This window comes from Equus asinus, chromosome 26 (assembly GCF_041296235.1).
Source record: "Equus asinus isolate D_3611 breed Donkey chromosome 26, EquAss-T2T_v2, whole genome shotgun sequence".
Classification (NCBI taxonomy): Eukaryota; Metazoa; Chordata; class Mammalia; order Perissodactyla; family Equidae; genus Equus; species Equus asinus.
The window spans coordinates 34,207,961-34,220,397 of record NC_091815.1 but is presented as its reverse complement, the minus strand read 5'-3'; the positions used below and the strand labels follow the sequence as shown (position 1 = coordinate 34,220,397).

General features: G+C 50.6%; 1 protein-coding gene across 4 annotated transcripts in view; it reads right to left on the bottom strand.

The window, feature by feature from the left end:
* The window catches only part of MYH14 (myosin heavy chain 14), a 96,303-nt gene extending 94,850 nt beyond the window's left edge, over nucleotides 1-1,453 (bottom strand). For 2 of the 4 annotated variants that reach the window (XM_044758811.2, XM_070498312.1), the window contains exon 1: nucleotides 1,297-1,452. In XM_044758811.2, coding sequence (XP_044614746.1) covers nucleotides 1,297-1,380 — 84 coding nt within the window. In that variant the 5' untranslated portion in view covers nucleotides 1,381-1,452. Of the gene's footprint in view, nucleotides 1-1,296 lie in introns of all 4 variants that reach the window. The other 2 variants (XM_070498317.1, XM_070498314.1) reach the window with 2 other exon arrangements.
* Nucleotides 1,454-12,437: the final 10,984 nt, after the last annotated feature.

The following is a 12,437-nucleotide window of genomic DNA, read 5'->3' as shown; positions in this document are numbered from 1 at the left end:
AACCACGGGGTCTGCTCCTTGAGAAGCGAGTAAGTAAAAGGGAGTGGATCCCCTATGCTGTTCCAGAAGCAAGCAACAAATCAGAGTTACAGATGGGAACACGGAGAGATCCTAAAGTGTTGGCTGGAAAAAGTAAGAAACAAAACCGGGTCTACAGCACACTTTAAAAGATACAATTTATTGAGGCCGGCCCAGTGGTGGCATTGTGGTGAAGCTCGCGGGCTCTGCTTTGGCGGCCCCGGGGTTGCGGATTCAGATCTCGGCCGTGGGCCTAGCACTGCCCGTCAAGCCACCCCGTGGTGGGCGTCCCACATAGAAAGTAGAGGAAGATGGGCACGGATGTTAGCTCAGGGCCAGTCTTCCTCAGCAAAAAGAGGAGGATTGGCAGCAGATGTTAGCTCAGGGCCAATCTTCCTCAAAAAAATAAATAAATAAATAAATAAAAAAGAGGAAGCTTGTCAACAGATGTTAGCTCAGGGCCAATCTTCCTCACACACACACACAAAAGATACAATTTATCTTTCGTATCGATTTAGAAGATATAGTTAACACAAAGCAACACTGTCTGGTCTGCAAATGTTTATGCATACTCAAGGGTGCAAGTATGTTAAATGTGTTTTGGGGTTTGTCCCTGGGGTTCTGGGGAGGAAATAGGAGTGGGGTTGGAAGGTTAAAGAGAAAAAGAAAAAATAAAGCAAAGGGATATAGACAAATGATAGATAAGAACTGAAAATACGACACAACTCTATGCGCCTGACTTCCACCCCTGTGAAGATCTGTGTCAGGGGGCGTCTCTGCTCCAAAGGCTTCCCCGGGCCCCTCAACCCAAGCCAGAATCAGTCCCTCCCTCTGCTCGGTTCCCACGATGCCTTCTGCCACCACCATTACAGCCCAAGTTCACTGGATCGAGACTCTGCCCGTGACTGTCTTCCCAACCAGAGCAGGAGCATTTTGGGGAATGGGGAATAGAATGTGAGCCTCAATTTCTCTAATCTGCAGAAGGGAGATAAGGATCAAAGCATCTACCATATAGAGTTGCGGGAGGGTTAAATTAATTTGTTCCTGTCCTGGACTTAACACAGTGATTTCGGCACATTGCAAGCACTCAAGAAATATTGGCAGCTATTACTATCATTACTATTTTCGAGATTGACCGACCTCAGGACATTGGGAAATGCCTCTTCCTTCAGGAAGCCTTCCAGGATTTCTAGCTGGGAGCTCCACCGGCGCTGGTGGCCACCCTCCCACCCACCCCCGTTATAGCCTCCTCCCCAGGTATCGACACCTCCTGCTCACCTGTCCGTCTCCCTCGCTGGGCCGGGAACTCCTCAAGGGCAGGGACCAGGGTCTGTTCACCCGGGGTTCCTCAGAGCCCGGCATAGCGGCCAGTGTCCTTCGGGCCTCCAGAGCTGTCTGCCCACCTGAGTGGGAAACAGGCTGGGAGGGCAGATAAGGCAGATGTATAATTAACGAATATATGACAGGCTGTTTGTGATAAGAGCTGGTGACAGCCCAGAAACCCTATATGTCAGAGTCCCAATCTGGTTTCAACCCACCTCCAGCCTCCTCCCTACCACTCCCTCGTCTGCTCCCTGCAATCCAGCCTCCTGCACGGCGCACCCGCCCAGGGACCCGCCTCTGAGGCTCCGCTGGACCTTCCTCGGAACGCCCTTCCTGCCCAAGTGATGCAGGAGCCGGACCCTCGGGAGCCTCCCATCCCAGACCCGAGGACTCTTCCCTTTGCCTCCGTTCCCTTTGGCATCTGATAAAATCTGCAGACTCCTCCTCTGAATAGTTTTTTTTTAAGTCAGGTTTATTGAAGTGCAATGAATATGCAAATATATAATCCTATCAGAGATATATTCATAATTGCTCTACGGGAGGTAAAAAGCCCCCTTTCTGACCAGCGCTGACATCAGTGTGACCCCCACCGCAATCAGGACCCATTGCGCCTGGGACCCCTCGGCACCTTCGGAGCCCCGGTCGCCTGTGTCCACGTGCGGTGCCGCCCTCGATAACACGTCCTGAAGATTTCCCTGCGTCAGTGTGTTCGCATCTTTCTCTTCCAAAACAGGAGCCAAAGATAAGCTGCACAGAATCCCTAACGCGAATGCATCAGAGTTTATTTTAAACAATCCACGGTCGATGGACATTTAGATGATTTTCAGTGTCGAACAAGGAAGGATAAACAAGGAAACGAAGGGGAAACGAATGTTCTAATATGTGCCTTCTTGTGAACTCAGACCAGTCGTTTTTCTCCCCGGGGTGGACACTAGAGAGTGTTGCTGGATCCCGGGGCAGATGCATTGTTCCCTAATATTTATTGCGAAGCATTTTAAGCATATAGAAAGGTTGAAAAAAAAAGTGTGCAATGAATACACGAGTAGCCGTTGGCTAGGATCTACAATTGTTACCGTTTTCCTAGATTTGCTTTATTCCGTATGTATCCATTTATCCTTCCCTCTAACTCAGTGGTTCTGAACCAGCGTCAAATTTGCCCCCTCCCTAGGATGGGGACATTCGACAATGTCTGGAAATAGACATTTTTTCTTTTTCTTTCTTCCTTTTTTTTTTTTTTTTTTTGCTGAGGAAGATTCACCCTGAGCTAACATCTGTGCCAATCTTCCTCGATTTTGTACGTGGGTCGCCGCCACAGCATGGCTGCTGACGAGTGGTGTGTAGGTCTGAGCCTGGGAACCAAATCCAGGCGACTGAATCGGACCGAGCCAAACTTAACCACAGGCCAGGGAGCCAGCCCCCAGACATTTATTTTTTATTGCCACAAACTGCGTGTGTGGGAGAGATGCTCATCAACATCCTAAGCGCACAGGACTCACCCTCCACACACACACACAGAATTATCTGGCCCCAAATGTCAATAGCAGCAAAGTGAAATCCTGCAGTTTATCCACTCGTTAGAGTAATTTGCAGACATCAGTAGACTGACGAAGTACACTAAGAAAATACAGAACGTTTCCACACCCAGGAAGGTCACCTCCTGCTCCTTCCCTCTGGATCCCCGCCGCCCCCTCCCTCCATCTCCACCCCAGGCAGCTCCGTTTCTGATTTTTATAACCATAGATTAGTTTTGTCTGTTCTAGACCTTTTCATAAGTAAAATCCTAGGCTAGGTGATCTTTTGTGTCTGGTTTCCTCCACTCCACATCATGACTTTAATACTCATCCATGTTGTTCCACGAATTGGTAACTTGTTCCTTTTTTATTGCTGTGTACTATTCCACTGCATGGATGTCTCTCTCGGTTTATCCAGTTTCCTGTTGATGGGCACCTGTCGTATTTCCAGTTTGAGGCTATTAGGAATAAAGATGCTGTCAGTATTCTTGTACTAGTCTTTTGTGGGCACGTAGTTTTATTTCTCTTGAGTAACTATTCAAGAGTGGAATTTCGTAGTCAGAGCGTAGGTTTAATTTATTTAAAAATGCCCGATCTTTTCCCAACGTGGCTGTATGAACTGCCGGTTGCTGCTGTAACAAATCGCCACAATCCTACTGGCTTAAAACAGTGCAAATTTCTTATCTTGCAGTTCTGGAGGTCGGGTGTCTGAAACGGGTCTTCCTGGGCTGACATCGAGGGGTCCGCAGAGCTGCGTTCCTTGTGGGGGCTCCGAGGGAGAATTGGTTTCCGTCCTTTTTGCAGCTTCTAGAGGCTGCCCTTGTTCCTTGGCTCGTGGGCTCATCCATCCAATCTCTTCTTCCATCATCTCATCTCCTTGTCTGACCCTGACCCTCCTGCCTCCCTCGTATAAGGACCCTTGTGATGACATCCAGGGCCCATCCAGATAATCCAGGATCGTCTCCATAACTCAAGATCCTTCGTTCAGTCACGTCTGCAAAGTCCCTTTTACTGCGTGAGGTAATGTTCACCCCTTCTGGGGACTAGGACCTGGACATTTTGGGGGGACATTGTTCTGCCTACGTTTTCCATGCTCCCCAGCAGTGTAAGAGGGTTCTGGTCACTCCACCTCCTCATCAACATTTAACACTGTCAGTCGTTTTAATGTCAGCCATCATGGTAGATGTGTTGTGTCACATTGTCATTTCAATTTGCACTTCCCTGATGGCTAATGATGCTGAGCAATTTTTTTTCATGTGCTCATTGGCCATTTGTATTTCTTCCTTTGTGAAGCGTCTGTTTAGATCTTTGGCCCATATTTGAATTGAGTTGTTTGCCTCCTTTTTTTTTTTTTTTTTTTTTTGGTGAGGAAGATTGGCCCTGAGCACACATTTGTTGCCAATCTTCCTTTTTTCTTTTCCTCCCCAAAGCCCTGGTACAGAGTTGTATATCCTAGTTCTGAGTCATTCTGGTTCCTCTATGCAAGACACCACCACAGCACGACTGGATGAGCCGTTTGTACGTCCACACCCAGGATCTGAACTGGCGAGCCCCAGGCCACGGAAGCAGAATGCAGAAACCCAACCGCTGGGCCACAGGGCTGGCCCCTGTTTGCCTTTTTATTACTGAATTCCAGGAGGGCCTTTTTTATCTGACTACTTCAGTTCACACTCCCCTCATCCACATAGAAAGTTCCCCGCTGGCCCCTCTTCTTTATTCTTCTCCCCTCTCCCCTGCCCCCTCAGCTGTCCTTGAGGTTTTGTGCCTTTGGGGATAATGATAAATTTTTACACTTCCTGGGGCGTAGGCCGAGTTTTAGAATCACACTGCCCGACACTAGTCACCTGAGACCACTTTAGTTTAAATAAATTAAAATTAAATAAGACTGAAAATTCAGTTCCTCAGTCTCGCCAGCCGTGTTTCAACGCTCAACAGGCACACGGGGCTGGTGGCTGTGCCACGTCAGCAACACGCACGTGCAGCATCTCCATCATCGCAGAAAGTTCTAGAAGGATCTAGAGGGAAACCCACCTGTGTCTTGCGGTAGTGACTGCCTGTGCTAAGACGGCACCGACGTGCTATCGGCCCAGACGACTGCCTTCCCACCGGGGACAAGGAAAGGAGGAGAGAAAGGAGAGGTGAGAACGAGAAAAAACCGCGAGCCGTAATAATAATCGTCTGGCACTCGGTAAGTGCTCATTACATTAAGAAAATACACACATAACCACCAGCTAATGATACCTGCCGAGTGCCAGGTACTTTCTCGGCTGCATTATCCAACCTGTGTTTATTCCCAGAAAAACAGGAGGAGCAAGAAAGACGCTCCAGCCAAGCACTTTCTTTTCCAAACAGCCGAGGAATTAACTTCGTAAACGCCAGCCATCCTGGGAGGAAATCTCTAAAGCAGAGCTCATTGTCTTCCCTGCCAAACCTGCTCTCCCGGCTGCATTTTCCCTCGTGGTAATTGGTGTCTCCACTCATCCAGCCACCAGGTTAGATAACAGGGGCACCATCCTCCTTGCCCGCCCCCCACAGATGGGAGCCCCTGCCACCGTCTCTGCCCCAAGCCCTTCGCTCATCCCCATGGCCTCAGTTCCCAGCCCTTCAGCTTAGTGTTGAAAATGCTCTCTTTCATCTCTGCACGAGCACTGCTCTCTTTACCCAGAATTCCCATCCCCACCCCGGTGAACTCCTACTCATCCTTCAACGCCCAACTCAAATATCCCCTCCTCCAGGAAGGCTTCCCTGACTGCCTTTGACAGATCAGTGCACACCCTCTGAGCCCCTGCAGTGCCCCGTAAGGCCTTGGTCACCCCCCTGGTCTCTCTCTGTTGTGACTTTCTGACCCACCATCAGCTCTCCTGGTGAGAGTGTGACCTCCAGGAGAGGAAAAATCTTACTCATCTTGGTGGCCACAGTATCTTGAACCAGGCCTGGCACATAGTAGGTCTTCAGCACATGTGTGTTGGAAAAAAATATTAATAATAGTTAACATCCGATGAACCCTGTGTGAAAAATAGCAAGAATACAGGGGAGGAACTAGGAAGATAGCATCTTTAGCAAGTGACCAAAGCTAATATGATCAGTAACAGGATCTGCCGACATCCTTGGCCTCCTGATGTCACGCACCAAGGAAGATGTGGCATCGCTTCCATGTTGTTCCCGTCCAAACAGCATAACCAGAACCTCATCATAAGGAAGTCATCAGACAAACCCAAATCAAGAGCCATTCTACAAAATAAATGGCCAGAACTTCTCGAAAGTGTCAAGGTCGTCAAAGACAAAGACTGAGGAACTGCCACAGATCGGAAGAGACTAAGGAGACAGGACAACTCAGCATCTCCTGAGGTCCTGGACCAGCTCCTGGATCAGAAAAAGGACGTGAGTGGGGGATATTGGTGAAGTTTGATGAAGGTCTGTAGGTTAGCTCATAGGCATGTCACTAGGTTAGTTTCACGGTTTTGATCAGTTTACCATGGTTGTGGAAGGCGTCAACGTTTGGAGAAGAATATATGGGAATTCTTAACACTTCTTCGGTGAAGTCTGAAATTATCTCAAAAAGAAGAATGAAAAGAAAATGAGGGGCCAGCCCTGTGGCATCGTGGTTAAGTTCGTGCACCTCACTTGGGCTGCCTGGAGTTTGCGGGTTTGGACCCTGGGTATGGACCTACTCACCGCTCATCAGGCCGTGCTGTGGCAGCGTCCCACATGCAAAATAGAGGAAGATTGGCACAGATGTTAGCTCAGGGCCAATCTTCCTCACCAAAAAAAAAAAAGAAGAAGAAGAAAGAAAGAAAGAAGGAAAATGAGCCCTGTGTGGCAAATGCTTCTCCTGCGCCATCTTTGTTCAGCCCCCTTGGTGTCATGATCTCAATTTCACCAACGTGGAAATGGGCTCAGAGAGGAACAAGCAGGGGCAAAGCTGGGGCTCGAGCCTGTGGCTTCTCTGCTGCAGAGTTTGCATTTTCAAAAATCCAATGCAAATTTTTTGAGGACCCACTGTGCGCCAGGCACTGTTCTAGGCTCTGGGAATACTGCCATGGACGGGACAGAGTCTCTCTCCTCTTGGATCCCACCTTGGACAATGAACAAATGAGCAATAAAACATGTGATATAATATCAGGTGGTGATAAAATTTAAAAACTGCTGAGCAAGGGGATTCAGAGTACAGAGGAGATGAACCCTGAGAGCAGGGAATGGAAGCATGATGGGGGCAGAAATTTTCAACCTCGGAGCCTTGGCTGCCTGCTTCTCTGATTTGGTAGCTGTGAGACTGTCCTCCTGTCCACTAAGCTCGATTACCTCCCACAGGTGCTGGAATTAATTGAACCTTTCCTTCTTCTTCTTTTTTTTTTTTTTGAGGAAGATTAGCCTTGAGCTAACTCCTGCCAATCCTCCTCTTTTTGCTGAGGAAGACTGGCCCTGAGCTAACATCTGTGCCAATCTTCCTCTATTTTATGTGGGATCCTGCCACAGCGTGGCTTGACCAGCGGTGCTAGGTCCGAACACCTGGGATCCGAACCCGTGAATCCCAGGCCAAAGAAGCGGAGCCCACGAACTTAACTACCATGCCACCGGGCGGGCCCCTTCATTGCCTCTTCTTAGCCTCTGATGGCTGCTGGCGACCTTTGGTGTTCCTCCACATCACTCCAGCTGCGTCACTCTGACCTCCACCTTTGTGGTCACGTGGTGGTCTCCCTGTGTGTCTCTGTGTCTTCACATGACCTTCTGTTTATAAGGACACCAGTCACATTGCATTAGGGGCCCAGCCTGCTCCAGCATGAGCTCATCTTAGCCAATTATCTCTGCAAGGACCCTATTTCCAAATCAGGTCACATTCTGAGATCCTGGGGGTTAAGACATCAACATAGCTTTTGGTGGGGAGGTGGGGGGGCACACGATTCGACTCCTAACAAATTCTAATGAAAAACAGAAAGCAGAGAAGGGGGACAGGAAGCGGTGGGGCGAGGGGCTGCTCCTTCAGTTCACGCGGCCCAGGAAGGTCTCCTGGCGTGGGGGACACTCAAGTCACTGCCTGAAGGACAGGTGTCTCGCATGAGTGGCAGACATGAATTTCACCGCCTGGCATTTGTGACATTTCCCTTGGCATTTCAGAGGTGTTTCACTTGTTTTTGTCCTGCTCATTTCCCCGTTTGAAACCGGTGAGATTAAGGCCTCAGGTCAGGGAGGTGCGGGCCTCGTGAGAATCTGCGAATGTTTTCCGCCGTGTCGAATTCACTGAGAAGCCCCAACAGCTGTGAGGCCTACGAGCTGTCAGATCTCCCGCCTCCAGCGAGAGGTCGTGGTGGGGGCGCCTCTGGTGTCCGCCAGCTGCCCTGCCAGGTCTCAACCCGCCGCAGCCGCCGCCCCTGCCGGCCTTATGTGGAAGGACCTGCGCACGAAAGAGGGGCTCCCATCCTGGGTGCACAGATGAGTGAATTAGCACAAAGGGAGTGTGTTCATGAAGCGAGATTAAAAAGCAGGACGGCCCAGCCTCCAAACCCCTCCTTGTTCCCCTCCGCCCGAGGGCCACCACTGTCCCCACTTCTAACACGGAAGACCAGCTCTTCCTGTTCTTGGATTTTATACAAGTGCAATTGCACAGTCTGTGCTCCATTCACTTAACACAGTGTGTCCACGTGTTCTCAGTCCTGGATTGTTTCTCCTCGTTCTTGCACGGTGGGCGTCACCGACCTCCAGCCCGGGGGACAGATCTGGCCTGTCACCTGCTTGTATACAGAAAGCTTTATTGGAACTCACCGTCGCGCACACTCATTTACTGCTGTCAACAGCTGTTTGCATGCTACAGTGGCTGCACCGGAGACCGCATGGTCCTCAACAGAAAAAGTTTGTCAACCCCTGCTGGATGACATCCCCTCCTACAAACAGGACACTATCTGTTTATTCATCCGACCGTGAATGGGTGTTTGTGCTGTTTCCCATTTGAGGTTATTCCAATAGGCCTGCTAAGAACATTCTAGCACAGAGGTTGTCAAACTTTTTCTAGTCACGTTAGATCAGCGATGCTCAATGGGGGGTTCGTGTCGCTCAGCGGACACTTGACAATGTTTGGAGGCAATTTTGATTGTTGCTGTGGTCTGAAGGGTTGCATCCCCGCCGCCACTCAAACTCATTTGTTTCTTTTTTTTTTCCCCTGAGGAAGATTAGCCCTGAGCTAACATCCATGCCCATCTTCCTCTACTTTATATGTGGGACGCCTACCACAGCATGGCTTGACAAGCGGTGCCATGTCCGCAGCTGGGATCTAAACTGGCGAACTCCGGGCCGCCAAAGTGGAACGTGCACACTTAACCGCTGCACCACCGGGCCGACCCCCAAACTCATTTCTTGAAATCCAAATCCCCAAGGTGAAGGTTGCAGGAGGTAGGGCTTTTGTCAGGGGATGAAGTCATGAATGCGGAGCCCTCATGACTGAGATTCATCCCTATGAGAGAGACCCACAGAGCTCCCTTACTCCTCCCACCTCGTGAGGCTCCAACGAGACGTCTGTGACCCCGAAGGGGACCCTCGCCTGACCATGCTGGCCCTCTGATCTCGGACTTTCGGCCCCCAGAACTGAGAAATAAGTTTCTGTTGTTTATAAAGCTACCCGTCTGTGACATTTTGTTATAGGAGCCCTGACGGATGGAGACAATTGTCGTGACTGGCGGCGGGGTGCCGCTGGGCGGGGCCCGGGGAGGCTGCTCAGCATCCTGCGTGCACAGGACCGCCCTACCATGAGCATCCGGCCCCAAATGTCAGTGGCGCCGAGGTTGAGAGATTCCGCCCCTGAGCCTGACTCCTAAAGTGTGGTCCGCCGACCAGCAGCAGAGCCAATCCTGGAAGCTTGTGGGAAATTTAGAGTCTCGGGCCCCACCGCAGACCCCAGAATCTGCATCTGAACGACACCCCCAGAGGAGCTGGATGCTCACGGAAGCTTGAGAAGCGCTGGCCTAGACGACATAAGGAAGGAGCCAGGGCGCACACGGATGGTACAAGCACCACAAGAGCGGCGGCTGCAAACCCAGCCTGACCGTGGACGCGTATCATCCAATCAAAAACCATCAGTGGCTTTGCTGTCGGATGCGAGATTTTTCCCAAACGGCGGTCAACTCCTGCTGACACGAGAGCCACACGCCTGGAACGGTTGGCGGAAACTCAAACTGAGCAAGAAGTATTTTGCGTTTGTGCTGAAAACACGGCTAGGTTCCAGGCCCAGATCATTATAAACAGGTTTTTCGTCCACACAAAGGATCTTAAGAAGGTGACGTTTTCTGCCCAAGGCCACACAGCCAGGATTCTAACGCTCTGCTCTTGTCTTCAAAGGACCAGCATGCGTCCTGGTTGCTCCACTGCGGCATTTACTCATTCTTTCATGAATTCATTCACTCATCATTCATCCAATGAATATGGATATTGAGCACATGTTGCGGGTCAGGCACGGGGAATAAAGCAGTGGATAAAACAGACATCCCAGGGGCAGCCCCGTGGCCGAGTAATTAAGTTCATGCTCCGCTTCGGCAGCCCGGTGTTCACAGGTTCGGATCCCAGGTGCAGACCTACACACTGCTCGTCAAGCCACGCTGTGGCCGCATCCCACATACAGAATAGAGGAAGATGTGCACAGATGTTAGCTCAGCGACAATCTTGCAAAAACAAACAAAAAAATATTCCAGATGCCACCACTTCTCATCAGCCATCTGCCACCACCCCGGTCCAGCCCCCCATCACCTCCTGAACCATCTCTTGCCTCCTCGCTGGGCTCTCTGCTTCCATCAACAGCCTCGTCCCCATCCGGCCGCCAGAAAGATCCTGTTCAAATGTGGGTCAGATCTCGTCCCTCCTCGGCCCCAAACTGTCTTCTTAGGGCCTGGATGTTTGTATCCCCCTAAAACGCTCACCCTCATTGTGATGGTATGAGGAGGCAGGGCCTTCGGGGTAATTAGGTTTAGATGAGGGCATGAGGGTGGAGTCCCCAGGACGGGGTTGGTGCCCCTGTAAGAGGAAGAAGAGAGACCACAGCTTGCCTGCTCTCCACCACAGGACAGAGAGAGGAGCCGCCGTCTGTGAGCCAGGAAGAGAGTTTTCACCAGGAACAGACCTGCTGGCACCTCCATCTTGGACCCTCCAGCCTCCAGACTATGTGAAATAAACTTAAGCCACCCAGTCCATGGTAATTTTTATGGCAGCTTGAGCAGACTAAGACATCTCCCCAGGCTCCACCCATCTCTGAGTAAGAGCAAAGTGCTCCATGTGGCCCACACGCCCACCCCCGTCACCCCTCGGACCCTGTCTTGGGTCTTCAGCTCTGTCCCTTGTGCACTCAAGGTCTGTCACACCGGTTTTGTTTGCTATTCCTTGAAAATGCCAGGCACGTTCCTGCCCCAGGACCTTTGCACTTGCTGTTCCCTCTGCCCTGCGATAGCCTGTGACCGGCTCTCTCATCTCCTTCTGGACTTCCTCACCGTGAGGCCTCCCCTGGCAGTACCATGAAAATTAGGAACAGGTCCCTTCTCCCCTGATCCTCTTTTCTTGTTTTATTGTCTTCTCTTTGGTGCATAACGCCGTCTAGCAGGTTATCTATTTTGATTGTTTATCTTATTTATGGTCAGTCTCCCCATTTAGAACATAAGCTCCGGGGGTCTGTGTCTGTGTTGGCCACTGCTGTAGCCTCAGCGTCTAGAATAGCGCCTGGCATATAGTTGCCGCACATGCTGTCTCTATAAACGAATGAAGGAAGGAATTCAACAAATATTTCTCCTGAGCTCCTAGGACGGCGACGGAGGCTGGATTCTGGAGACCCGGGGAAGTCAGATAAGCCTCCTGCCCTGGGAGAGCTCAATGTCTGGGGGTGGGGAGGGCTGGACCCCTGAAGGGAAAGAGAAACTGATAGCACAGTGCAGCCTGATAAGGACTGTGGCGGAGAAGAGTTCAAAGGTCGGAAGGGCCTCGCGAAGCCCCGGGAAATAGGCAGCTGCCTCTTTTCAGCTCTAACATGGGGGTCGGCAAACGACGGCCACAGGCCCGCCGTCCGTTTTATTTCCAGTTTTGTTGGAACCCAGCTGGGTCCGTTCACGGACGCCCCGTCTGTGACTGCGTTTGCACCACAAGAGAGCAGAGTGGTTGCAACAGAGACCATATGGTGTGCAGAGCCGAAACTATTTACTGGCTGGCCCTTGACAGAAGATCTCCACCCTAATATTAAAAGTTAACGTTGTCTGAACGCTTGTTATGCGCTCTATGTAAGTTTCCCCCACACACACGTGTTTTGTTAATCTTCAATGTAACCTTTGAGACTATAAATATCCCTTTTCACAGATGAGGAAATGGAGGTTCAGAAACGTGAGGTAATTTTCCCAAGGTCACACAGCGAGGGAGGGAGAAGCAGAGCACAGTGTAGACCTGGTTTTGCATCTTGCGTTTTTCACCCCATCACGTGTCTCAAAGAGGGTTTCACCTGTGATCATGAGCATCTATGACATTTGTTTATTTGACAGCCCCTTCCTGGGGTGGATCTGACGGTCCCCTCCCAATGAGCAATTCGATTAGATCCCCTTCTGCTGTGAGGAGCGGGGCTGCCATGAA